General features: G+C 39.3%; 1 protein-coding gene across 2 annotated transcripts; it reads left to right on the forward strand.

The window, feature by feature from the left end:
* Positions 1-1,178: 1,178 nt before the first annotated feature.
* On the forward strand, positions 1,179-7,575 carry LOC311494766 (uncharacterized protein). Of its 2 annotated transcripts, XM_084553988.1 has the most exons (7): positions 1,179-1,388; positions 3,384-3,633; positions 4,121-4,465; positions 4,959-4,997; positions 5,106-5,210; positions 5,838-5,878; positions 7,168-7,575. In XM_084553988.1, exons 2-7 carry the CDS (start codon positions 3,594-3,596, stop codon positions 7,285-7,287), a joined length of 690 nt encoding a protein of 229 aa, XP_084410114.1. In that variant the 5' UTR covers positions 1,179-1,388; positions 3,384-3,593; the 3' UTR covers positions 7,288-7,575. The 2 variants fall into 2 exon arrangements, with proteins under 2 accessions (XP_084410114.1, XP_084410115.1); XM_084553989.1 differs by lacking the exon at positions 1,179-1,388 and having other exon boundaries at positions 3,083-3,633.
* The last annotated feature ends 16,009 nt before the right edge of the window (positions 7,576-23,584 follow it).

Here is a 23,584-nt window from a genome sequence, read left to right on the forward strand (position 1 = left end):
TGTAGTTGTCACCACCGCTTTTGTGATCTAAAGACATCAAAGAAAGAGAAATCATATCAGAACTTTTCCATATTTAATTTAAAAATGACAACATGTCAGTGCCACTGAAATTGACACATTTCAGAAAGAAAGACTATTCTTCAGAATTATTTTCTGCAAAATCCTTGCAGATCTGTGATGCCCTCCAGATTGTGAGGACATCTCCCGTGCAAGGACCTCTTTATGTCCCCCTATAGATTGTCTATAGGAGTGAGGTCTGAGCTCTGGTTAGGTCCTTTTAAAGTACTATTTTTTTGTGAGGCCCTTCTGCAGTTGATTTGGGTACACTCCTTCGATCACTGTCATACTGAAAGGTGGAAGTTCCCTTTGTTTTTAACTTTCTAGCAGACATGCGAAGATTCTTTACCAAAATTGACCAGTAATGGAGCTTTTCATGATTCCCTCCACTACCAAAGCTCCAGGTGATGCTGTGACTACCATTCTTCACCCTTAACCTTGAGCATGATGTTGTTTTGATGATGTGCTGTGTCATTTTTCTATCAAACATACCCTGTACCATAGACCAGACAGATGAAGAACAGAGATATAATTGTCAGAAAGAGCTGCATCTCATTTAATGTTGTTGCTGGGCTCTTGACATCCTCCCTGAATAGTTTTCTCTTTGTCTTCTCAACCAGTTTCCTTCTTGGTCGTGGTTGTATGTGTGCCTGTGGTTGTGATGGTTTTGCTGTTACCTGTTGTTCTGCTGATCTACAAAAAGAAGAGAGAGGACTGTGTTTGTGAGTGACCTTCCGACATTATACGTAGCTTATAGAATAATAATTAATTAACATCTTGAGCAGCTCAGTGGGTGCAGCAGTCAGCATTGTCACCTCGCACCAAGAAGGTCCGGTGCTCTCATGTGTTTAATTCCTGTACATTCAGGTTAATTGGTGATTCTAAATTTGTTATGTGAGGATGAATGGTTGTTTCTCTCCACGTTGGACATAGCGGTCTGCTATGTCTAAGAGGAGAAGAAACACTGACCACAACAGGACTGAGGTGACTGGCTTCAAACATACAGTTTAGGATTGAATTCATATCGGTCCATGTTAAACAGAAGTCACCAAATTGTGACTCCCGATAATTAACTATAAAATTCATACACACTAATACAGAGCTTTAAGTTGAGCATATTTATCTCATTTAATAGGTTGCCACAGGAAAAGATGACACTTTTTGTGTTCTCCAGGTTGCTCTCTATGAGGAATGTCGTCCTGTCTGTGAGGACTCCACCTACCAGAGCCTCAATCCAGCTAGCAGGGACCAGGACCAAACCTACTCTACACGAAGAGATATTTGAACATACTCAGTTATTAAAAAAAAAATCTTGGTTGTGACAACAAATAGTAAGTAAAAATTTGATCCCTCATATGAATGCCTGAGAAGAGAAAAGTAAATCAAATCAATCAAATCATGTGTGAACAAATAAATGTATTCTTCAATTCAGTCTTCAGGGTTAAAGGAGTCAACGTGTCAGTCAGATTGTGTGTAGAACTGAAATACTTTGTAGTGCGTGTGGATGAAAGCTGAAATGATCGTAATAATATAAGCAGGAACTTGCTCACATGTTTCTTATGCTGGTTATGAATGTCCTGGTTGTGTCATATTTTTAGTCAGCTTGGTGTCAGCAGGTGTCAGCCCTTAATATCTGTTTGCTGCTCTCCTGTTCCCCGTGCTCTCATATGCTGTATTGTAACCCAGACAATACCTAATAAAGCTATTAGAAATAAAATAAAATCCTGTTTCTGTTGTCAGTCAACGGAGCAAATATGACCCCCTGGCACCACATATTAACCAAATTGCTGGATCACTTCAAGCCATTCCTCTGCACTGCTTAAAACAGTTTAAATCTATTGAAAATCTATGGTGTGGCCAAATCGCTGGTGAGCTAAAATGCTATGCTGGATAAAAATAATTGATAATTGTTAAAATCCCCAAAATGTGTAGAAGGTCTGGCACAGCTTTCTTGAAACTCAAATCAAGAAATACAATGATAAGAAGAAAGCAGGGTGATGTAGGGGGAGGTGTGGCTGGTACTGGTTGACTAATTCACTATTTATAGTCACATACTGTCTGCTCAGTACTGCAGCCTAAAATTAGCAAACGCATGGACTTGTTGTTGCAACACTCTGAAACAGGAAGTTCTTAATTGTAGCAGTATTGCGGAAATGAAAGAAAGTAAGCCTAGTTTTATGTGAGAGTAAAATGGTCTGGTCTTCATAGATAAATATAGCTGAGTGTTATCTGCGTAGCACAGGAACGGTTTGCAGTGTTTCCTGTAATATTATCTAAGACTCATGTATAATGTGAAAGTCCCAGCATAGAACCCTGTGGAACTTAATGACTAAATTTAATAAGATAAGAAAAACCTTTATTTGTCCCACAATGGGGAAATTGCAGTGTGCAACAGCATGCAGAAATGACAGAGATATAATAAATAATAGATATATTGCACATACTAGGAGTGCTCGTTGTGGAGCCTAACAGCAGGAGGAAGGAAAGACCTTCTGTATCTTTCCTTCACACATCGAGGTTGAAGCAGTCTGTCACTGAAGCTGCTCCTCAGTCCTGTCAGGTCACCATGCAGGGGGTGGGACTCATTGTCCAGCATGGAGGACAGTTTAGCCAGAACTCTCCTGTCACCCACCTCCCTCACTGAGTCCAAGGGGCAGCCCAGGACAGAGCTGGACTTCCTGATGATCTTATCCAGCTTCTTCCTCTCCCTCTCTGTGATGCCACTGCTCCAGCAGACCACTCCATACAAGATGGCTGATGCCACTACAGAGTCATAGAACGTCTTCAGGAGTGCCCCTTTCACTCCAAAAGACCTCAGTCTCCTCAGAAGGTAGAGCCTGCTCTGTCCCTTCCTATAGAGTGCATCAGTGTGTTGAGAATGGAATTCAATTAAATTTTATTTATATAGCATCAATAACAATACAGACTGTCTCAGTGTGTTACAGAACCTGGCTTGAAACCCCCAGAATAAGCACTAAGGGGAAGGTGGCAAGAAAAAAACTCTAGCCAAGTGCATGCCCTATAATATATACTTCCAACTATAGAGGCAGATGAGTTGTCTGAGGCTATGGAGGGATTGCTGGTAACTTTCACCATTGTTGTAGAGATGTACTTTAAAGCCTGGCTGAAAGTCTACAATAAACCATTGCTGAACCAGTGGTCACATAACTGGAAGAGTGTTCCCGACCTTGGTTATAATGGTTGCATTCCTGCTAAGTTTAAAAGTCCTGCTGAAAACAATCAAAGCAATGTAACAAAAAATCTTCCTCCCTTTAAGCATAAGATAAAACAATCTTCATCATGATGACTTTCTTTCACACAACTAGATCTGTGACCCACGACTCCTGTTGCATTTCTCACTGGCACCCGAAAAAATCTTCTTGCCTGTTGCAAGTGTACCACATATTCAACGGGGAGGAGAGTAGAGTGTGTCTTGTGTTCAGAGGAGTGACCACATCTTTAAGAGAAGTGAGAAGTTCCTGGTTTGACAGTGAAGAAGGACGAAGAGTCAGCGGCAAACAATATAGAGCCTCAATATGAAAGTCTGTCACACTCTGATCTGCTTCATCTTCCTCAGTGAGTACATTCAATCCAGATTCTGTGACAGAAGTCGTAGGTGGTTATTATTTATTTTTGTAAAAAAAAAAAAACAAGCTGCTCTATGCTACTTCTGACACAACTTTTGCTTTAACTGAATATTGCATGAACCAGTGACATCACTTGACAGTTAAGACAAAACAACTGAGTCACTCCCCAAAGAAATCAGAACACATTCACTAAGATTGAGGTCTTACAAAATGACTGTCTGGTCGGTTTTTAGACTGACTCTGTTGGACAATAAAATTCAGTTTTGATATATTAAAATGTTTTTGCTCACTTTAAGCTGCAGAGTCCAGTTTATAATGTTAAGCACAATGTGAGGTTTTCTAAATCTCTGAATCTTTGTCGGACTGCAGCTCTTATTGTGACTCTGTGGATTTGATTGTGAAGCAGGAATTATCATCATCAGACTGCAGCATCTAACAGGAAGATAGTAACTGATGATTGTTCATCTTTTCAACAGCACTGCAGGATGGAAACGCTTGTAATATCAGTGAAGATGGCCTCATCCATACAAAAGAAGGAGAAGACATCACAATTGGATTTTCATTTTCTGTATCTGGAAGCAGGAAGTTTTTCTGTAAGGATGAATGTGAAGAAGGAAACATTCTGATTGAAACAACTGAGGACACAGCTCAGACAGACAGATACAGACTTCGATATACATACAATCGTCCCCTATCAATGTATTCACTCTATGTGAGCATTACACAGCTAGAAATATCTGACTCAGGACGGTACAGGTGTTCTTTGGACAGACCTTCACATCCAGATTCGTACCAGGATTTTGAGATCATTGTCACAGAAGGTGAGTTTCTACTGAAATGTAAACAAATGTTCTTGCAATTTTTATAGAAGAGTTTTATAGAAGAGTGGGAAATAACCTAAAAATTACCTGAATATGTGTGCACACCTGTTTAGAACTGGTTGGATGTGGGCTGGAGGGAATCATGAACAGCTCCAAGTACCAGTCAGTTTTGGAAGAGCATTAGGAAACCAGCTATAAACTTAAAAATGTCATCTTTCAAATCAAGTGCCAAGCTGATAGAGTCATCCGAACAGATTGAGTGCTGTAACAAAATCAAACAGTGCTTCAACCATGTATTTCAGGTGTGGGCATACATACGCAGTTAGGTTCTTCTTTTTTCATAATAATCAGTTTCATAATTTTACATTTTATTTTCTCCTGAATGTGTCACATTGGTTTTCAAATGCATTGTATATGATGTGATTTTTAAATGAAATGCACAAAAATTCAGAAATGATTTCTCTTCTCTTGGATTCTTGAACCGTTTTTTCAGCACAAGGATCATCAGCCCCCTCCGCTATCACCGAGAGAGGTTCAGTTATATTCAGTGTTTCTCCTCTCAGTAAATGTACATACCAGAGACATTAACAGCAGAAAAAGATTCCATAATTTTTCCCCTTATCTCTTGTCTCTCAACCAGGTTCCCTCTTGGTTGTGGTTGTATGTGTTCCTGTGGTGGTGATAGTTTTACTGTTACCTGTTGTTCTGCTGCTCATCTACAGAAAGAAGACAGAGGACTCTGTCTGTGAGTGACCTTCCAAACCTACTTCCACTAGGGCTGGGTGATATGATTTTATATATATAAAAGACTAATACGCCATCCCCTCAAACTCTCTAGCCATTTTTTCCCACACTTATAAGCGTACCGGTGAGGCGAAGCAACCTTAACAAAATACTGTACTTGCAGCTTGGTAGCACATTCCTGGGACTGAGCATCTACATCATATGGACAAACCCTGGTACAAATAAGAATAAGAAGAATAAGAAAAACCTTTATTTGTCCCACAATGGGGAAATTGCAATTTGCAACAGCATGCAGAAATGACAGAGATATAATAAATAATAGATATATTGCACATATTAGGAGTGCTCGTTGTGGAGCCTAACAGCAGGCTACCATATCTATGATTTCACAAATGTTACCTTTTTTTTTAGCAGTTGTTTGTGTACTGTCACGGTCTTATGCATCATCTACCACTTGATTTCCCTTTGGATTTTAGCCATGCTGAAATAAACCGTGTTGCTGCCTTTTGGTTGCAACAACCAAACTTTGCAACAAACAAAATGGAGCAAAATCAGTGGAAGTTAAAAGGAAAATCAGATTTTCTTAAAAAATAAAAAAATAAAATCTGTCTCTTCTTCTCTTCTACAGGTTTTAACAGGAGAGGAAACTCTGAGCACAACAGGACTGAGGTGACTTCCTTTAACTCATCTGTCTTTGTTTACTCTCACTGTCTCATTTTGCGATGTTCATCGCTGCACTACAAAAAGAAAGAAGACTGAGTGTGATTAAAATTGTTTCAGTTTACAGTTATGCAAAGTGTTATGCAAAACTATATTTCAGGGTTTGAATTCAAACAGACACGTACTGACTTGAGATGGGATTTACGGCTCTTTGAAGAGACTGTGGTCCATTCTTTTCAAAGAGCTGTTCAAAAGATTGGCTCATTTTGATATTCATTTATGTCTGAGATGCCACCCTGGTGGTAATTCATTTTATCAGGGAAATAATCACTGAGAGGAATGATAGGGTAAGATTTGGATCAGAATCATTCTATGGTGGGTTGTCAGAGTTTGAATTATTGACTCCCCTTCTTGGGGCTGATGTGTACCGAGGCACTCTTGTAAAGGCAGTGTGGAAAACTCAGATGACATCATGTGATATCTGCATGTCAAATATGCACCAGTGGAGAGGAGGAGCTTGTATATGCATCAGTAAGAAACACAGCAAAAGAGAAAAAGAAAAAGAAGAAAAAAAAAACAGACAGAGAAACTGAGACTCAGTTCCTCTTATTTGTTTTAAAGAGCCGGTCAATAGATTCGATTCATTCGCGAATGTCACAACACTAACTCTGTTTAGTTTCAATTTGATCTACAGTCTAGATAATAAGATAAGATAATGACCCATAAGGTTGTTTGAGAATACTGTTACTGTTACAGTAAAATATGTGGTTTATAGTATTTAATTTTCATTTGTAGACAAAGTGAAAGTCTCATCATCATTGTAGTGAATGCACCTGTTTATCATTATCATAAAAAGTCATATTACAATTAATGTCTCAGCAAACACTGACTTTCATTTAAATCTCTACTAATCAGCGTTCCATATTAGTTTGATAAACTCACAGAGATTTAGCAGCCAACTCTGCACAGCTCTACGCAGCCTTTAGTGTCTTTCAGCTCATTGTTTTGGTTTAATTCACAGACAGCATTTCTCCTTTTGGAATTGTTGCATCAAAAAAAAATAAATTAAAAAATAGCAAAATGTACAGTATGTTGAAATCTCTCAGACCACAACCCTGTAGACCACTTCTCCATATATCCAGGAAGCTTCCAACACCCTTAAACAACAACTTCTGTTTCTGCAGTCAAACCTAAACCACCTGCTTGTCAACAGCTTCTGCTTTCTCAAAACGTTGCTGCTACTGTTTTTTTCAGGCGTGCTGTTACATCTTCTCAAACCGGTAGTTTTATGTTTCCAGGTTGCTCTCTATGAGAACTGTCCTCCTGTCTCCACATGTGACGACTCCACCTACCAGAGCCTCAATCCAGCCACCAGGGGCTACGACCAAACCTACTGCACACTCACAGAGGTTACATGAAACAAAGGAGACTGTCTGGGCTTTGCTTCTGTGCAGGTTGCTGTTGTAATGCCGGAACATAATGACTCAACACATTGCTTTATTCTAGTTCCTCTGCTACTTCGAAAGCAAACAAGCTCAGCCTACCTCACGCCACAACATGAGGTGTATTCGCTAACAATTATTTCCATCACTGATTTAGCTTTCTTCTTCAAAATAACAAAACATAGTGAGCAGTCTTCAAATGTCTCCCTCAGCACATCCATTCTTGTGTTTCTGAAAGTGCTACATTTTAAACCCAGCAGTCTTGAGCCCTCCTGTTGTTTGTTTGTTTAATGTTTATTTTGCTCCAAAAAAATGATCACAGTAATATATATTATCAAATAAAGCATGGTTATACATTTATATCAACTTAAGTTCATGTGGTAATTGTTGCATTCTCATTTTGACATCTCTTCCTTCTGCCTCTTCTCTCTCTGACGGTCCTTGATCTTACTTCTGTCTCTTGTACGTCTCTGACCAAAGCAGCAGAGGGAGTGCCTTTTAAAATGAGGGGTGCCACTCTGGCTTTGCCCAGCTCTTCTATTTTCTGTTTGTTGGAGGATGTCCTCTGCTTCCAGTCTGCCTTCATGCAATTACCCAATCAGCCAGTCATGTGACAGCACTGCAGCATCCTGCAGATAACAGTCAGGGGCTTTGGGTGATGTTCATATCAAACATTCATCGTGTTTGGGAAACTGCACGTATGCACTGCATAATCCTAGTTTTGACTTTTCTTAGTCTTGCACCAAAGCAGTGAGGGTAGAGTGTGAGGGTATTGACACCACACTGGCTTTCCTCAACTCTCCTAGCGAAGAATGAGGTGAGCAGAGTTGTCTTGTTCCTTCTTTCGTTCAGGCAGTTGGACGCAAGTGTGTATCAGTGAAGGTAAATTTAGAGGAAAGACAATCCATGTGGTCGGTAATGAGTAAGTCAGGAAGGAGGTGACTTTGCGTGGCTTGCTGGTCACCGTAACCAGCAAGGTCAAGTCTCTTGGAACTATCACATGTTCTGTCGTTCCTCTGAAGACCTGCAGTCATTTCCAGGGCGGCCCGCTTCTCCCGGTCACTTTAGGGCACACCCACCTTCATCAGGTTTCCCAGAGTAAAGCTGCATGTTCCATAACTTGTCCTGGAATCAGATACATGTTGTCCATATTTTCATTACATACAGTATTTAGATGGTTTGCTTGGCATGTAGTCTTATCCACCTAAATCAACCAGCTGCTCGTCCACTGTGATGTCTCGGCTTAGGTTGCCCGGCACAACTTGGATCTCTGCTAACATGTTGGCTACTGTTGAAGCAAATCACCTGCATCTGTTAAACTGGTAAGTTTGTTTCTGAGTCCATGTGTGCTTGGAGGCCTGTCCAATCTACCTCCTTTAGTTTGGCTCAACTCCTATTTGGTCATGTTTGTCACTTTGTTTTCAATTGACACAACGAGGAACACTTCAAGAATCATTTTATGTCATCAACCCAGACTGTGGAGTATATCATTGACCTTGGTGTCATCCCAGCACATTTTCAGCTGACAGTCGAGTTCTTCCTCATCACTGGATTGTTCCACTTTTAAACCTTAACCATCTGTCTTAACCCTAACCTTTACTTGAAGGCTTAATTATTATGCATAATTAAGGCTAATGAAAGGTGGATGCCCTAGCAACTTGCTAACTTTCGGCCTAGGCCTGCCCTCCTCATCAACACCCATTTTTGAATCAGTTATGAGGCAGCAGCGCTGCCAAGATGGCCATGGTCAGAGACACCACACTGATCTTCAGGAGACCTACGGTGATGTTACAAGCGCTCACTTTACCCATCCTTATATATTCAGTCAGTGGACCTGGCACTGTGGTGTTTTTAATAAATTGGCCACAATTTGACACCACCAATCTCCTGACATTTTATATTTTCTATGAAACTGAAGTGCAGGAACTAAACCCAGGGTACTATAAAGATACAACGGCATGAGCAACATCTCATCATAAAAATTAAATGTGTTGTCAGTGAACATTTTTAAAAATCTAAGGAGTTATTGATGTAAGGGAGTTTCTCTGGACAGAAAATTCACTGCTGCTTCAAAGAAAAATGTTATTATTTCACAGCTACTGCATGTTTGTAGGTGTTTAGAGCTTATGTGTGCCACTGTTGTTTTAGACGTTAATTAGAGTCAAAGAAATCCAGCCTAATGTAACTTCAGAATAGCTAAAATAATGTTTATTATTCAATATGTTCCTACAAACAACAACAGCAGACTGCATGGAGCACCAAGTAATCAAGCAGGATTTAATTTAAAAGTTTAAATTTACACTGGTTTTAACTCGGTAGAAAAAAAAAGAGAGATGGGAGGAGCGTAGAGCTGAGTGAGTGTTGTATGTAGAGGAGGGGCTCCATCATTTAGAGAAGTGACAAGTTCCTGGTTTGTCAGTGAAGAAGAAAGAAGAGAAGCAGCGTTCAGCCTCAAGATGAAAGTCAGCCACACTTGGATCTTCTTCTTCTTCCTTGGTGAGTACATTCACTTCTTATTTCTGATATGTTCTACGTTCTCAACTGAATGGTCTTCATTTATTGACAGTTTATTTAAGTTTTATTGCTAATATTTTTTAATGGTGAGCTCTGTTTCCGTGTCTCTGACATGTTGGTTTCTGTGGTTTGGAAGCTGGATATGAGTCACTTGATCATAGAGTTCATTCAAAGTAGCAGATAGAGCCTTAAAATATAAAGCTGAGATGAAATTAAACAGCTAAAACAAATGTTCTAACACCACAGTCTGCAAAATACTTTTTTAGTTCTGCTTCACTTTTCCCCCTCACATAAATAATCTTTGCAATTTAAATGTATAGTTGCCTTTAATAAATAAACTGGAGTGTAGTGCAGACAGTTGTGTTTCTGTAGCTTCAGGCTGAGCATCTTATCACACACAGGAAACTCAGCAAAGTAGCCTTTTAAAAGATCTAAAATACATTTTGATTAAATTGTAAATTTTGCCTTGATTTCCAAACTGTATAGAGAGTTTGCGCCTTTTGTAAACTGCAGGTTGACTGAACTCAAAGCGGTTTAGGGAACAAATTGTCAAATTGTTCCACTTTCTAGCTCTTTAGTGTTCTAATATCTCTGTCTTTGTCAGGTTTGTACAGTTGTCACGGTGAAACAGAAAGTCTGTCAAGTAATAAGCAATAAATTGACCTGCTGGCGTTATTTGAAAATAAATAAATAAATAAACAGGTTAAAATTACAAGTTCTAAGAAATTAATCACTGATTCATCTTTTCAACAGCACTGCTGGATGGAAACACTGGTCTTGTTAATGGAAGAATCAGCAGAGGAAAAGAAGGAGAAAACATCACAGTTGGATGTTCATTTTCATTATCTGGAAGCAGGAAGTTGTTCTGTAGGAATAAATGTGAAGAAGGAAACATTCTCATTGAAACAACTAATGACACAGCTCAGAGAGACAGATACAGCATTAAATATATAAAAAGAGGCAGTCTATCATCTGACACTATGTATGTGAGCATCACACAGCTGAACAAGTCTGACTCAGGACAGTACAGATGTTCTTTGGACAGACCTTGGAGTCCAGATTCATCTGAGGATTTTGAGATCATTGTCACAGAAGGTGAGTTTCTACTGAAAGTCATGAAAATGTTCCTTCATGTCTGTTTCACTGAAGCTACTTCTGATTCAGATATGTTCAGAGCTAAAGATTCAGTGCATATTTTCATCAGTTCTGATGTGAAACACAGAATAAGTCAAACTGTTACTAACACTCAGACACAACATATAGTTGAGTATTAATATTAGTATGATTGTTCACAGCTTCAACCACTTCACAACCAACATTAACTCCTGGGCCTTTTTCAACATCAGCATTTCTCTCATCATCCTCCACTTCACCAACAGCACACAGTACAACTTCCAGACCAGGAAGCTCTACGTCTTCATCACCATCATCCTCCTCTGGAGCCACAGGGCAGCCTGAGTCATCACCTGCAGGTTCAGGTACATTTTTGTGTGTAGATGTGCGAGTCCATTTAGATCTATGTATATTTTTCAGTGAGTCCTAGTGACACATGAACAGCAGTGGAAGAAGTAATCTGATATTTTAATCAAGTCAAAGCAGCAAAAGTAGAATAACATTTTGCTCCAAACTATAATTATGTGAAAGAAAAGTTAAAAGACATGACCCTTCACAAGACAAACAGTTACAGAAGATGAATGAATGAATGAATGGATTTATTTTATTTTATTTTTTTATTAATATATGTCATGGTGTTAAGTTAACACAACAGTACTTCCCTCTGTGCAGTGAAGTTACAGAAAAGTCGAGTTCTTGGTTAGCTGAGTGAGAAGTGACTTCCTCAGAACGTTACAAAATGACAGATAAAGATCATGGTTTGTCAAGATTCAGAGGGGTTTTTTTTTTCAGATGCACTTTCTGTCTATGTTACAAATCATGCAAGCGTCAGTGCACATCTAAACAGAGTTAAACAACATGTCAGATCAGTTGTTGACACTTATCTGTAGCTCTAATCAGAATGAGGATTCATTTATAAACTCCTTCTCGTTCTGGTTTTAGGGCATCTGGTGTTTTTACAGTAAAATCATTTGATGCAGAGATAAGTTTAACTCAGTGGTTCTGAAAGATCTCCTGCTGGTCATTTGTCAGCTAGATGTGTTTGAGTCTGAAATTTTCAAATGTACATTTTGCATGTTTGTGTGTAAAGAGATACTGTGTGCATGTTCATGAATGTGGAGGATGGTTTGTGTAAAGCTTCAATGTTCCTGTTCTTGTGTTCACTCTTCAACAGGTCTAATGCTTTACGTGGCTCTGACTCTAGTCTTCATGATCATCATATTATTTGTGGCTTTGCTGATTTTCTGCAAGTGCAGGACGACCACGAAACCAAAAGGTGGGGTTGCAACTATCACTTGAGAGGACCATACTGTAACTGACATTAACTTCAATGCAATAATGGATGCCATCCATAAAAAAAAAATACACACACAAGAGTACTGTCATGTTAATATTAACACTTCAGTTCAGCTAAAGTGAGCCGTGAAACAAATACTATATTCTCAAAAACACAATATGTTATGCACTAAACTGCCTGACATTTTGCTTTCAGACACATCTCAACATGTGGTTTATTTACAGGAGAAAATGTGATAAGTTCCTTCTGGATAAATGATTTTAGGAGAATGCTGGTTCAGACCTTTGTGACTAAAAACAAACAAAACCTGCACAAAAAGACCAAAGAGCTGGACTTCCTGATACTGTTTTACACTTAAAATGGTAGTGAACAACGTGGACCGCATGAAGTGTCACATTTCTATGAATATGAAGTGTTTTGACACTTCACACACCTTTAATGATCAGTATAGTGGCCAGTCCTAGCAGGTTATCTAGTTAGATTAAAGATATCTATCTATCTGCTGCTGACAGAACGACTGGAAATAAACATGATGGTGTTTGTTTCCTCTAAAGGAACTAGATATATAGCATCTGCAGTCCCACCTCTGCTTGTTTCACCTTTACCTGTTCATTACATTAAGTCAGTAACAGTTAATACAAAGAACAACTGGACGACTGTGTTGTTGTTCCCTGAGTTATTTCCTCCACATGTTTTCACATGCAATTGAAGCACAAACAGAAAGTTTAGTTCCTCTGGTTTTGGTTTCTGAAACGTATCTAAAAAGAAGTCTAGATGTTTTAGCAGCTTATTTTATGAAGCATGTTTTTCAGGGCCTCCAATGGAAACAATGTGCACTGACGTCAAAAGGGTGAGTCTGAGTCAAATATTAGAGCTTCATTGTGTTTGTGAAACCAACAGATTTTGACATAAACCATACTTCTGTTCCTCCTCCTGCAGACTGACGTAGTGTATGAGGAGATCAGAGAGGACAAACAGAGCAGTTCACCTCCTGTGGGAATATCTACAGTGTACACCTGCGCCAAATACATCAAACCAAACGGAGTTGAAGGCTCAGATGACTGCAGCGTCATCCAGTGTCCTCAGGAAGGAAGAACTGTAAGTAATTTAAGTAAGCATTAAATGTGGGTTATTTCATAGTAACGTAGTTAGTTAGATTATTAAAACTTAAAGTTTGGTCTCCTTCTGTTCCTCCAGGATGAAGACGACTCAAGTAAACTCGATTACTCTGAAGTGGATTTTTCCGCTATCAAGTCACACAACAGTGCCCTGGTTGATAATGTCATTTACTCTGCACCTCGGACAGAGACCAACTCTGCCAACCACACCATGGGCGCTTCACCTCCTCTGTACTCGACTCTACAGTAGTAATGCTGTTATCTCAGTGGCCAACAGCTGAACTAGGTTCACACTTTTATTTCTGTGATGAGGACTCCTGAACAGTTAGCTTCAGGTTCAAACTATTTTTATTGAGGCTTTTAGTTAAGATGAAGGATAATTCTGGTTAATTCTAACTTTCCTGTTAATATAACTACAACTGGCTCATGATAACTGTTCACACATAACAGTGACATAACAGAGTATATTGGACCAAACCAGGAGGCCAGTCATGGAACTGAAATGACTAGCATCATCCTCATAGTAGTCCACAGAGTAATCTCTCAGATATCTGGATATGCAGATAAGGGACAAGACATTGGTGCCAGAAGCCAATAGGTGACAGTAAAGAGAAAGAATTCCCTGTTGGCACTCAAATGCCTCAAACGAAGCTGTTTTTATGTTTTAAATGAATGTTAACTGTCCCTTGTAGACATTTATCTCAAGTCTGCACTGGAAGCTCCAAAAACAAAGATTACTGTCCAGACAATAACTAATCAGAGTAAAGTCAGCATTTCCTTGCTTTTATACTTGGATCAGTAGAGACACAATCGATACCTTAATGGTAACTATGCCAGATTGAAATAAACCGTAATGATCCTTAAATATTTTAGCTACCTACTATTATAGTTGGTAGTTTTAGTTAAGATAATTATTTTCATTCAACAGTATTGTTAAGTGCTTTGGGCAAAAATTCAAAGATTTCTTTAGATTATCCTGTCCGTTATTCTGGATGATTCATGGACGTCACTGTAACAGTTTGCACCGAGAAATATGTTCTCACAAAATAATTTAAGCTGCTGTTTGAATTTGGAGATGATCTGAAGCAACGTTCAGCCCAGTTCTTTATCTGTTGGCTGTGAGTGAGTCATCTTTCAAATCACAGTTGGTGTTTTAAAGCTTTATTTTAGTTTTGTAATTTTTAATATGTGTGTGTGTGTGTGTGTGTGTGTGTGTGTGTATATATATATGTATATGTATATGTTTTGCTGTGTTGCACTGTATTTGAATTGTACGTGACAAAAAAGGCCACAGACAGGAAGAGGTCACACTGTGGTTAAAAATAAGTATTTATGTACTGTACGTATAGCTTTAATAGTAAAGATAAGTGCATCTGTTGTATCTGCACATATATGTATATAGTTATGCAGTGTGATATCATATTTCTGTTTTATTGTGCTGTAGAAACTATCAACAAGTTAATTTGGTGAAACATGTATCAGTGTCCCGTACACTTTTTAATAAATGAATAATATTTCCCTATCAAAGATTAAACTGTTTAAATATTTATAATATCAGTATTCAAGTGTGACAAACGTCCCAAGATACCACAATAAAATAATAATAATGATAATTTCTATATTTTAATGAAAATAAACTTGACATTTAACTGGACATTGGCAGTTTTAACAGTATATATGTATTGGTCTCTACAGCTGATTCCTCCATTCATAACACTGTGCAGGATGAATTTCTATGTTATTCACCTCTTTAAATGATATCAAGGCTTAAAGTGAAGCATGGTTTATAGCGTGGCTGCCTTGACTGACAGGTGGATTTCCTCACAGGTTTCCAGCTGTCTGCCTTAGCTCCACTCATGCTCCACCTACGCTCCTCCTCTTTGACCATTTTTCAATCAGCCAGGAGCAGAGGCGTCTCTTGCACAAGTGTTCAGTGAATGGTTCATCAAAAACATCTGATATCAGTTTAAACACAAGCATGCATTAATATAACAGGGGCTGGAGGAAGTGGAAGTGGAGACAGAGACATGAGATGCATAATCAATAACAGCATTTGAGTCATTGCTTAATTCGTTGCTGTGTCTTTGTAATAGGGCTGTGAATAGTAATGCCTTCAGTACCTGGAGTCACCCTCAACAGTGTTTCAAAATATATCTCATCCCTCTGAGCAATTTCACATTTGCCACAAAGTTTTCGGCATCTCTTCTTTCTTTCTATATTATTCTACCAAGAACATACCTGATCTCTGTTTGCTGATTTTGCAGGACAATGTTTGTGAATGCTCTGTTAGTCTTTCCATGCAATCCTAATCTGACTGGATTAACCAGTCATTCTGAAAGATGCTTCAGAACCTTTGGTCCAAGTAGACAAGGAAAACAGAAGAGACTTTTTGAATCACTCTGGATTAATGGAGGAGATTTTTTTGGCCTTTCATGAATGAATGATGTTAAAATCCTCTGGTTCATGCGGTCTGAAATGTTTCGGCTCTAATTTTTGCTCTAGTGGCAAGTTGCTAAATCTAACTTTCAATGAAATCTCTACTTGAATCTCTACTTGAGCCCCCTACTAGTCTTTCTCCGGACACTTTTTTTTTTTTTTTTTTTTTTACTCTGCGGTTGAAAAAAAGAGATGAGTGGAGCGTAGAGCTGAGTGAGTGTTGTATGTAGAGGAGGGGCTCCATCATTTAGAGAAGTGACAAGTTCCTGGTTTGTCAGTGAAGAAGAAAGAAGAGAAGCAGCATTCAGCCTCAAGATGAAAGTCAGCCACACTTGGATCTTCTTCTTCTTCCTTGGTGAGTACATTCACTTCTTATTTCTGACATGTTCTACGTTCTCAACTGAACGGTCTTCATTTATTGAGTTTATTGTAAGTTTTATTGTTAATATGTTTTAATGGTGAGCTCTGTTTCTGTGTCTCTGACATGTTGGTGTCTGTGGTTTGGAAGCTGGATATAGTCACTTGATCATAGAGTTCATTCAAAGTAGCAGATAGAGCCTTAAAATATAAAACTGAGATGAAATGAAATTGTTTAAACTAGTGTTTTACGTCTACAGTCTTTGTTTTAGTTTCACTTCACTTTCTCTTCTCTGGTAGAAACTTCAGTCAAGTTCATCTTGATGAATAGATGTATAGTTCTCTTTTGTTGGAGGTAGACTGTTAAAGAAGTGCAGACAGTTGTGTTTCTGTGACTTCAGACTGTCACACACAGGAAACACAGGAAACTAGCCTTCAGTAATAGTAACTAAAGTGAATCGTATCATTTCCAATCTGCACACAGTCAGTAGCGGTTTTAGGCACGGGCGAACCGGGCAGTCGCCCGGGGCGGCATTTTTTCATGACACAATGGGGGCGGCACGAGCACTTGGAAAAAAATAAATAAATACATCTGCGCCGCTACATGGTTTTCTATTATCTGTCATATCTGTGTGTCATATTGGCAAATTGGCGCCCCCTGCTGCTGAGAAGGTGCCGTGCACACAAGGTGTGTGTGAGAAAGGGTAAAGGGAGGAGGGCGCGGAGGACAGTTCACCCCAAATTGAACGGACGGGGGGGGAATCCACTGTATAAAAGGGCTAAAGTCAGTCACACCTTGACTTTCTTCCATATAACGCACATTTCATTCATAATATTATAAATACAGGTCTATAATTCCTGCACGTTTTTGTTTTTATGAATTGTGTGAAATGGCCAAAAAAAATAGGTAGCCTAATACAAAACGATTATGGGGTCACCAAGGTGAACTGGTTTAGTCTTGACTTCTGGTCGTGAGTGACAGCGCTGGAGGATGGAAATCTGTTGATTGTCGAGTGTCAAACGGTCTTGTAATTAGCCAACGGAATTTTCATATCTGTAGGTAGTTTCAAAGATGAACATTTGCTACAACTCCATTTTGTGTCAAAACATAGTTTAATTAGTCATAACTAAAAGTGTACCAAGCATAGAATTGGAGGCAGTAACCACGGAGCTAGAAAGATTAGTATTGAGAGTGAGGAGTTGTCGTCATGGTACAGAGCCCCTCCCCTCGATATCGCGGCATCTCGCGGGATCCTCACCCTCTCCGCCATGTTGGCAGGATTCCAGCGGCAAAACATGATTGTTTACGTGTGTTGTTAACTCGGTAGTAGAGGAGGTTCTCGCAATTCCGCACTGTTTTACCATGCCTGGAACTCACTGCTGCGTTAAAAATTGCGGGCGCGCTCTGAGGTGGTCTCGCCTGGGGCGTAATTCAATGTAGAACCACCACTGCACACAGTTAACACCTTTTTTTTTACAGATAACTTCCAGTTCTGCTAAACTGTTTAGTTTAGTGATCTGTAGCTTAAAGAGACAACAATAGGCCTATGTGTATTTGATCATAATTTCTGGATCATAATGTGGGAACGTGAGTGAGTCTTCCTCCAGTCTGAATGTGTCGGTGCAAGGAGGAGATTGGTGAAACACTGGCCTGAACGCAGCTGACTGACCTCCAGCAGGGACACACCGTCAGGACAGACAAACCAAGCAATTGTTTGTGGCCTCATGGACAAAAAAAGGAGAAAGTGGGGCCCTCAGATGGCTACCTATTGGTATATTTTGCAATAAAATAATCAACTGCTTTAAGGTGTCGTTGGGGTGGGCTTCCCTTTTCTTTTCTTCTGTTTTTCTCCTGTTTCTGTTGGACAGGAAGGTATGGTCCTGATTAGTCTTAGTAGTTTTGGATTCAGATTCGGAAAACTTGTCCCTGTGAGGCAATTTAAGGCAGCATGACGTGCAAGAACAACACACTTTTAAGGAACAAAATATTGAACAATACACAGTATACCAAAAAACGATGCCTTAAAGGAACAGTATGTAAGAAATGTATTTCAATTAATCATAAAATGGCCCTGATATGTCACTAGACATGAAGAAATCATGTTCATTTCAAATACTTATATCACTGACAACAGTGGTCCGGCCAGGATATTGTCATTTAAAAGTGAAAGCTGCAGCCCTCAACTGATGTTGATGTTGTAATGTTGTGTTTTGGTCTGAGGCGCCACCCTCCAGCTATCTACTAATCACGAAGTCAGTAGAGTTTCGTCTTCAGGGTTGCCAGCTCTGCTCTTGTTACCGCAGCTGCAGCTACGAATGTGTCGGATAAAACATGTATAACGTTACGAAACCTAAGACCTCGTTATGAATCCGAACTACGTCGTGACAAAGTCCGAAATAAAACAAGGATTTGTATAGGAGATGCCTTTGAAAGATGGAGACGGCTGAAAACGGAGAAGAATTTGAAGACAGACGTCAACGTTGCTAATTTTCTCCTGGCTAACGTACATAATGTAAATGGACATTTAAAATATTCACGACAGTCGAACAAAGTTATGCATGTTCGTGCAAAGTAACGTTACGTTAGCGCATACAGAGGAGGTGGGTCATCGAATTGAAAAGGAATTGTTTAGGAAATAAAAACGGCGAGTCGTCATTGCTAACATTAGCAATGCATTATGAGCCCGTTTCTCTGCCATTATGCTGAAACGCCGAGGAAAACAACATTAGTCGATTATGGCAATGTGAAACGTAATTGAGACGTATTGAGTAGCCTAACGTTACCTCGGTAACCTGGCAACCTGGGGGGAGGTTGAAGTGGATACACCGTTCTACAGTATTTTGAAAGTGATTGCAGTACCAGTTTTGGCCACAATCTTACATGCTGTTCCTTTAAATGTCTGAACTTTTCAAACCGTCCATGGAGGATGTAAACATGACTGTAAGAATGAAGTGAATAAAAAAAAGAAAAAAAACGACTTCAAAAGCTGTGGGGTGGAGAATTGTTTGTGCGTGACTGTTGTTTGTGTGGTTAGCGGAGTGGAGGTTCAGGGTGGGGAGGTGTGTATGTGCTGTGGTTCTGTGCTAGAGAAGAGTCAGAGAGAGAGAACATAGCTGTTCATCTACAGGATACTAGACAAAATGCTGTTGAGACGTGGCTTTATGTGGACAAATGTGTGTAAGATTAAATAAAGTATCAGTGAATAAATTGACAAGCTGTCAAAGATTCTTCATTTTCCACCTTCCATGTGACCGCTCAGAAACATCGGGAAGATGGATTACTTCCTTCATGTTGTGTTCTAACGCCCACCTCTTAGCTCTATCGTGAGTTTTTATCTGTGTTTGAGCCTTGTGCAGTTGTCACGGAGAAACAGGAAGTGTTGTTCTTAAATGCAAACAGTCAAGTAAAAATAACGTGTAGTTAATAAAATAAATAAAATGGATTCATTTGCAAAATAGGCTCAGTTTAGATTAATGATCATGACTATCTTATCACCCTATCCTATCACCTTACTATTTTAATCTCAGTAAATGTTATTAACAGACTTCAGCATCTTATATGAAGATAGTAACTGATGGTTGTTCATCTTTTCAACAGCACTGCAGGATGGAAACACTGGTCTTGTTAATGGAAGAATCCACAGAGGAAAAGAAGGAGAAGACATCACAGTTGGATGTTCATTTAAATTATCTGGAAGCAGGAAGTTGTTCTGTAGGAATAAATGTGAAGAAGGAAACATTCTCATTGATACAACTAAGGACACAGCTCAGAGAGACAGATACAGCATTGAATATATAAGAAAGGGATTACTATCAGCTGACATGCTGTATGTGAGGATCACACAGCTGAAAAAGTCTGACTCAGGACAGTACAGATGTTCTTTGGACAGACCTTGGCTTCCAGATTCATCTGAGAATTTTGAGATCATTGTCACAGAAGGTGAGTTTCTACTGAAAGTCATGAAAATGTTCCTTCATGTCTGTTTCACTGAAGCTACCTCTGATTCAAATATGTTCAGAGCTAAAGATTCAGTGCATATTTTCATCAGTTCTGATGTGAAACACAGAATAAGTCAAACTGTTACTAACACTCAGACACAACATATAGTTGAGTATTAATATTAGTATGATTGTTCACAGCTTCAACCACTTCACAACCAACATTAGCTCCTGGGCCTTTTTCAACATCAGCATTTCTCCCATCATCCTCCACTCCACCAACAGCACAGAGTACAACTTCCAGACCAGGAAGCTCTACATCTTCATCATCATCATCCTCCTCTGGAGCCACAGGGCAGCCTGAGTCATCACCTGCAGGTTCAGATAATTTTTTTGTGTGTAGATGTGTGAGTCCATTTAGATCTATGTATATTTGTCAGTGAGTCACAGTCACACATGGACAGCAACACTTGATATTTTGATCAAGTGAGAGCAGCAGAAGTATAATAACATTTTACTCCAAACTATAATTATGTAAAAGAAAAGTTAAAGTACTAAAGTCATTTAGAACAATACATCCTAACTGATGCCTCACAGCAAGAAGGTTCTGGCTTCGATTCCATCTGGAGCCTCCCTGTGTCTGTGTGGGTTCTTCTCTGGGTACTCCGGCTTCCTCTCACTGTCCAAAGAGATGCTAGTTCTGCTTCAAATTACTTCTGATTCAAATATGTTCAGAGCTAAAGATTCAGTGCATATTTTCATCAGTTCTGCTGTGAAACACATAATAAATGAAACTGTTACTAACATTCATACACACTGGTTTATACTCATGATACGTTTCATTGTTCACAGCTTCAGCCCCTCCTAAACCAATATTGAGTCTGGGGCCATCAGCATTTCTCTCATCAACCTCCACTTCACCAACAACACACAGTTCAAGTTCCAGATCAGGAAGCTCTACATCTTCCTCCTCCTCCTCCTCCTCCTCTGAAGGCCCAGGGCAGCCTGAGTCATCACCTGCAGGTTCAGGTATTTATCAATGAGCCACTCGTCCATGAAGGACACCTGAACAGTGGTGGAAGAAGAAGTACTTTGATATTTCACTTAAGTCAAGGAGTAAAAGGCCACCATTCCCAGTAGAGTAAAAGTACAAAAATGTTGGCTTCAAAATATGATTTGGGATTATTAAAGTAAAACTACAGTAATGTAGTTTATACAGTAATGTACATTATACACTACTACATACGGCAGACGAGGCAGAAAATCTTAACATTAAAAAATAACTTTTATAAAACATTATCCATGACCAGACATTACTATGGGAAGAAAAGAAGAATCCATACTATGGAGCAAAACTTGACAAGACCAGCATGACACGTGACAAGTACAACACGACGAGTGACGAGTACGACATCACAGAGAACGGGGGAAGGCAGGACTATATATACACACAGGGGACACAAATCAAGACAGAACACAAGGAGAAACCAATGACCTAATCAAAAGAGGAAAACACAGGGAGTAACACAAAACAAGAAATTAAGAACTTAACAAAATAAAACAGGAAACGGAAACCCACGAAAACCAATTACAAAATCATGACAAAAACTTCTTCCTGTCAGAATGTAAGCTCAAACAGGACGGACACAAACAAGCAAATTGCTGATTTCCTTGGAATATTGCAGAATGCGATCTGTAAAATCCTCACACTTCATGAAGAAGAGTGTCGTTTGATGCCACAAAAACCTCCAGGGCGGCCACAACTAAGTACCAGACAAGATGATCGGCAATTGCTTAATCTGTGTTGTAGAAATTGGAAAATGATAGCGAGACGCCTTCGTTGTTTGTGGAGAAGACACAATGGAATCAACCTTGTCCACCAAACTGTAAATCTAAGATTGCTTCAGCATGGTTACTGTGCAAGATGAAAGACCAAGGGTCCTCGCCTAACTGTTCAACACAGAGTTGCTTGACTTTGCTGGGCTATGGAGCACAGAAGATTACAACTTGGGCACTGGTAATATATTGTATTTATGGATGACTGGTGCTATATCCTTGACCGTTTAGATGGAAGACAAAGTGGTGGTGATTATGTGGTGAGAACCCCCACAATGAGTGCATCCAGGAAACTACTTATGGAGGAAAAATACCAGTGATGGTGCTGGATGGAAACGTCAACAATCGTCTTTTACCAGGACATCCTGGAGAACTATTGCCTCCCACATGCAAGAAGGGTCTATGAGAACAACTTTAGGCTGCAGGATGACAACACAAGAGCAATAGGACAGCTGCAGTGAGAGAATATCTTGATGCAGAGGTTGGCTCAGCAGATGCCATGGCCTGCTTGCTCCCCTGATATGAACCCTATCAAGCATACCTGGGATGCCATAGGCCGAGCCCTTAATGAGAGGGACAATATTCCTCAGAGACTACAGGAATTAGCCCAGAATCTGATCAAAGAGTGGGACGCCCTGCCCATTGACAACATCAACAAGCTTGTGGACAGTATGCCACAATGTCTTACAGCATTAGTCCGTGTCAGGGATGGTCATACTCAATATTAATGACTGAGTGACATTTGAAAGAGTAGTATTGGACATTCTTATTCATGAAATCCCCTCATTCCCTTCTTGTTAAACTGACGAAGGTTGAAAAATTGAAACAAAACCCTTGATCCTTGATCCTACTGTTCAAAACCCCAATGTTGTTTAAGGCTGAATGCACATTTTGCAAGGGTTAAAAGACTGATCAATTAAGTTTTGAGAAATGATAGTCTTTATCTATCAAGAATAAATCAAATTGCCGCAATCATTTCATGAGAAGAGGTAAAAAAAATATTTTATTCCAACCTCATTGGCAACAGTTTATTTTTTAGATTTGAACATGACTGATTTGACTTAAATTCAGTCTTGTTATCCATATTAATACATCCAGCCTCATTTGATTTTGTTTTGTATCTTAATCTATAAGTAAATAAAGTTATCAAACACAGTTTTCCTCTGAGTGAAGGATAAAATTACAGTAAAGTTGAGTTCTCAGTTAGCTGAGTGAGAAGTGACTTCCTCCAGTCACTAAATGACATTTAAAGATCAGGATTTGTCAATATTTCATTTCTGTGTTTTTTAGATGAACTTCTGTCCATGTTCCAAATCATCACATCTAAATATAGCTAAACAACATGACCTCACATCAGTTGTGGACAACTCATGTTAGCCTTAATTGATGAAACTTATGGATGTCTCCAGTGTTCACAACTTAACTGACTAATGTGTGAAAAAATATTTGTGTATTTCATAGGTTCTGAAAGATTTCCTGCTTTCATGTGATTTGACAGCTAAATGTGTTTGAGTCTGCAAATGTACATCTTTGTGTGTACATATACTGTATGCATGTTCATGAATGTGAAGGATGGTTTGTTTACAGCTTCAGTGTAGAGAGAATGGATGAATGAATGAATGAATGGATGAACTGTTCCTCAGGGGAAAATAAACCTGTTCTT

This window comes from Chelon labrosus (assembly GCF_963514085.1).
Source record: "Chelon labrosus genome assembly, chromosome: 10".
Lineage (NCBI taxonomy): Eukaryota > Metazoa > Chordata > Actinopteri > Mugiliformes > Mugilidae > Chelon > Chelon labrosus.

Excerpts from the sequence above, each read along its gene's own strand:
- LOC311494766 (XM_084553988.1), top strand. The coding sequence starts at position 3,594 with ATGAAAGTCTGTCACACTCTGATCTGCTTCATCTTCCTCA. Across the intron at positions 3,634-4,120 it reads GATCTGCTTCATCTTCCTCA|CACTGCAGGATGGAAACGCT; the intron begins GTGAGTACATTC and ends TCTTTTCAACAG. Across the intron at positions 5,879-7,167 it reads CTGAGCACAACAGGACTGAG|GTTGCTCTCTATGAGAACTG; the intron begins GTGACTTCCTTT and ends TTATGTTTCCAG.